Source organism: Sinocyclocheilus grahami, unplaced genomic scaffold (assembly GCF_001515645.1).
Source record: "Sinocyclocheilus grahami isolate Dianchi unplaced genomic scaffold, SAMN03320097.WGS_v1.1 scaffold1625.1, whole genome shotgun sequence".
In the NCBI taxonomy this organism is placed as follows: domain Eukaryota; kingdom Metazoa; phylum Chordata; class Actinopteri; order Cypriniformes; family Cyprinidae; genus Sinocyclocheilus; species Sinocyclocheilus grahami.
Window position 1 is genome coordinate 127,155 of NW_015506804.1, and position 4,681 is coordinate 131,835.

The 4,681-nt window shown below is 34.7% G+C and overlaps 1 protein-coding gene across 1 annotated transcript in view; it reads left to right on the forward strand.

The window, feature by feature from the left end:
• Nucleotides 1-4,681, forward strand: part of inpp5a (inositol polyphosphate-5-phosphatase A) — a 143,227-nt gene that overhangs the window by 46,071 nt on the left and 92,475 nt on the right. The window contains exon 7 of the mRNA XM_016257979.1: nucleotides 946-1,065. Coding sequence (XP_016113465.1) covers nucleotides 946-1,065 — 120 coding nt within the window. The remainder of the gene's footprint in view (nucleotides 1-945; nucleotides 1,066-4,681) is intronic.

Consider the following 4,681-nt stretch of genomic DNA (forward strand, 5'->3'; position numbering starts at 1 on the left):
TAAAAATATGATTTTTAAAAATATATTAATTTTAAATAAAAATAATCAAAATAAAACTAAAGAATATTTTTAAATAAATTAAAATACATAATTAAAAATAAAATCAGTAAAAAAAAAACTTGCCTGCATGTCACGTGACCATTACCCGACATCAGAGAACCGTGAAATATTCATTTGAGATCTCAAGCAAATATTTTAGCCTGAAGGTGTTCGGCTGATGAACACATTTGGGGATCACTGAAATAAGCTTTCATTCTTTTCCGCTTCAGTCCTTGGTTTTTCATCCTGTACATGTTTAAAGAAACGTACAGTTATGAAACTGCGAATGATGGTGTGATTTATTGTGTGCATTATAATAAATGAGCTGCATGTCGTGCGCTTTGAATGCATTCATAATATATTTGTGACCCTGCAGCACAAAAGCAGTGTTAAGTCGCTGGGGGATATTTGTAGCAATAGCCAACAATACATTGTATGGGTCACAATTATACATTTCTCTTTTATGACAAAAATCATTAGGATATTAAGTAGAGATCATGTTCCATGAAGATATTTAGTAAATGTCCTACTGTAAATATATCAAAACTTAATGTTTGATTAGTAATATGCATTGCTAAGAACTTCATTTGAACAACTTTAAAGATGATTTTCTCAATATTTACATTTTTTTGCACCCTCAGATTCCAGATTTTCAAATAGTTGTATCTCAGCCAAATATTGTCCTATCCTAACAAACCATACATCAATGGAAAGCTTATTTATTTCTCAAAATTGGTTTTGTGCTCCAGGGTCACATATTACACTTGTGGTTTTTTAAGTATCTATTTCTGTCTCGATGACGCTTCTGTTCAAAGTGGCTTGGATTGCATTGAAGGTGAGCGTGTGATCGGTTCATGCATTCACTGGGGATCGAACCCGTGACCTCGCCTGTGCTTTCTCCCTCAGTGCCTTTGACCTGGTGAACATCCACCTGTTTCACGACGCGTCGAACCTGGTGGCGTGGGAGAAGAGTCCGTCGGTCTACTCAGGAACGCGGCAGAAAGCGCTGGGCTTCGTGATGGACAGGTGAGACAATCTGCTAAATGCATGCTCACTCTGAAGAAATGCATCAAGTGCTCATGAGTTACGGCTCAGAGATCATGTTTTTCCACTCACGCCTTCGCTTTCTGTCCAATGAGAGGCGAGAGCAGCTTTATTAGGCCATCATTTACCTGATTTACAGCCGTGATGATGTTTAAAAGACCTTTCTGGTTGCTTGCATTGAGGATTTTCACAGGATTTTCAGTCTCGTAAACCTGTTTTGCTCTGATTACATTACGTTCCCCAAGTGTTGCGTGCAATCTGAAGTAATGTGCTCCTAAAAGGAAATCATTTTATTAAAAAAAATGCAGTCAAAATAAAATATTCACTAAAAAAAGATAATTAAATTAATTCAGATAATTATTAAGTTATTGAAATGTTAACTTAAAATCTCTAGGGGTACTTCGAGAAAATATTTTAGATATTAAATATTAATTCATTTTAATTTACATTTAAACCATTGTAAATAAAAAAAAATATATTTTTAGATAAAAAAAAAAACATCGAAATAAGCATTACTAAAAAATGTTTGTTTAAAAATGTTGTGTTAAATTATTAAAATATTAACTTAAAATCTGAATGGGTACTTCAAGAAAATATTAAAATGTTTAAATATTAATTAATTTTAATATAATTTAATTTGTATTTAAACCATAAAAATTGTAAATAAATAAAATAATTTTAAAATAAATCCATCGAAATAAGCATTACTAAAAAAATGATCAAATATCTGTTTTATTAAATTATTGATATATTAACATCTTAAAAATCTCAACGGGTACTTAAAGAAACAAAAAATGTATTTACATTTATTTCAATTAAATAATAAAAAAATGTAAATGAATAAAGTAATTTTAAAATGAAAACGAAAACATCAAAATAAAGCATCTACTGAAAAATCTAAGAATTGTGATCGTGAATGTTTTGTTAAATTATTGATATATTACCTTAAACTCTCAGCATCAATATTTGAGCACAAATGGCTTCAGCTAATGAACACTTGGGGAATGTTGAGGACTCCTTCTGGCTGAAGCGGATCATGCTGGGCTCTTTTCAGCAGCGCCACTAACCTTTTGGCAGCCACCAGTGAAGTCTATTCTGCTGTTGTGATGGAGGAGGACAATGCGGCTCAGCAGCCTTTAGAAAGCAGCGCTACCTCCAACAGTGCGGTCATTCAGCGCCGGTTGGGAACCGACTTCAGGCCCATTGTAACTCCAGACCTCGTCCCGTTTCACTTTCCTCACACATTCATCACGTCTTTAACCCTCGTGATGCATTCAGAATCTCTAGACTGCTTTTGCATCCCGGGTCGGTCTGGACCTGAAGAACCAGTACTTTATAAAACATATGTGTCCCTGCAGCACAAAAGCAGTGTTAAGTCGCTGGGGGATATTTGTAGCAATAGCCAACAATACATTGTATGGGTCACAATTATACATTTCTCTTTTATGCCAAAAATCATTAGGATATTAAGTAAAGATCATGTTCCATGAAGATATTTAGTACATCTCCTACAGTAAATATATCAAAACTTAATGTTTGATTAGTAATATGCATTGCTAAGAACTTCATTTGAACAACTTTAAAGATGATTTTCTCAATATTTAGATTTTTTTTGCACCCTCAGATTCCAGATTTTCAAATATTGTCCGATCCTAACAAACCACACATCAATGGAAGCTTGTTTCAGATGATGTATAAATCTCAATTTTAAAAAAAATGACCCTTATGACTGGTTTTGTGCTCCAGGGTCACATATTTTTCACTAAATCCTTATTGTATTTGATCAGCAGCTTCTTATTAGTGAGGGAATGTGAAAAAAGTAAACGTTTTGAATGTTATTACTGCATCATTAAAAAAATTTGAAATTCCTTCTCAATTTTTCAATTTTTTTTAATTATGCATGAACTACACCAAAAAAAAAAAACTGAAGCAATATATATATATATATATATATTAATATTGATGAGAAATTATATATGAATATATCATTGTAGGAAATGTATAAGATCATATAATCTGAGAATTATCAGTATTTAACCCCATTGGAATGAATTACATTTTATTAAATTCCTTTGAATTTATAACTCATGATTGCTCAAAAGCAGTTTTCATATTTTTCAACTAAAGCCATATTGTTATCTGATCAGCAGCTTCTTATTAGTGAGGGAATATGAAAAAATAAATAAAATTGATTTACCTCTTTTTGTATTAATTAAAAAAATTGAGAAATTCTTTGAAATTCCAAATTACACATGAACTACACCAAAAAAAGTATGATGCAAAATTTTAATATATTTTTGTCAATATTGATGAGAAATTTAATTTGAATATATCACTGTATGAAATTTATAAGAACATATAATCTTGAGAATTGTCAGTATTTAACTCCATTGGAATGAATGACGCACATAATCCAACAAATTCAGTCCTGAACGTGTGTGAGATACAGGGACCTGGCTAAATATATTACATACGTTTTTGAGACTAATTTAACTTAATATATCGTTTAAAAAGAATTTTTATCTATTGGGTATTTTCGACACCCAATGGGACTCTATGCATACCCGGGTCAAAAATGACCCGAACATGAAACCTCTTTGAAATCTCTTAAAACATAATCGTGAAAAATCTGAAAAAAATTAATGATGTGTGTTGTGAGGGTCTGAAAGCATCTGGCAAGTTTCGCTCGCTTACTAAAAACGATGCATTTGTTATTAATGTTTATGTATGGAGGCGTATGTATGGAACTCAGTATCTCTGTGCTGTTAACAGACGAGCGCTTTGACGGATCCGAGCGCGACACGATCAGTTCCTCAGTCTTTTGTGTGCACAGATATGTTCTTCCATTCAGAAGATGTGCTCAGGTTCAGGCCGGAGCGGTTTTACATCACAACTGTGAAATCTGGCCTAAAAGAGCCCCATTGTGCCCCGCTTTTATTTTCACACAAATATAGTCCATTGTCAGGTGGCTGAAGTTAATTTGATCAACATTGGAGACATTTAACTGTTCTGTTCAGTCAAAAGGCTTGTTTCATGCTCATTTTTAGCCCATTGAGAAGCCGTGATTGGCAGAAAAATAATGTTGCCGTTAACAATTCAGGGTAATTAGTTTCCCAGGGGCCGCTCTGGCCGCCACACAACTATTCTTTGTGACTTTATGGATGCTCATCAGTCAACTGTCAGGAGACTCAAAGAGCCTCGCGGCTGAATGTTTCCCTTTTGGCTTTTCCCAGAACAATAAGCTGAAAGAGAGAGAGAGCTGCTGTGTGTGTGAGGAGAGAGAGAAGAGAGCGAGAGAGAGAGAGAGACACACACATGCCCGCAGAGAGAGAGAGAGAGAGAGATACACACACACACACACACACACACAGAGACACACACACACACAGAGAGAGAGAGAGACACTCTCTCACACACAGAGAGAGAGACACATGCACACAGAGAGAGAGAGAGAGAGAGAGACACACACACACACACACACACACACAGAGAGAGAGAGAGACACTCTCTCACACACAGAGAGAGAGACACATGCACACAGAGAGAGAGAGAGAGACACTCACACACACACACACACAGAGAGAGAGACACACGCACA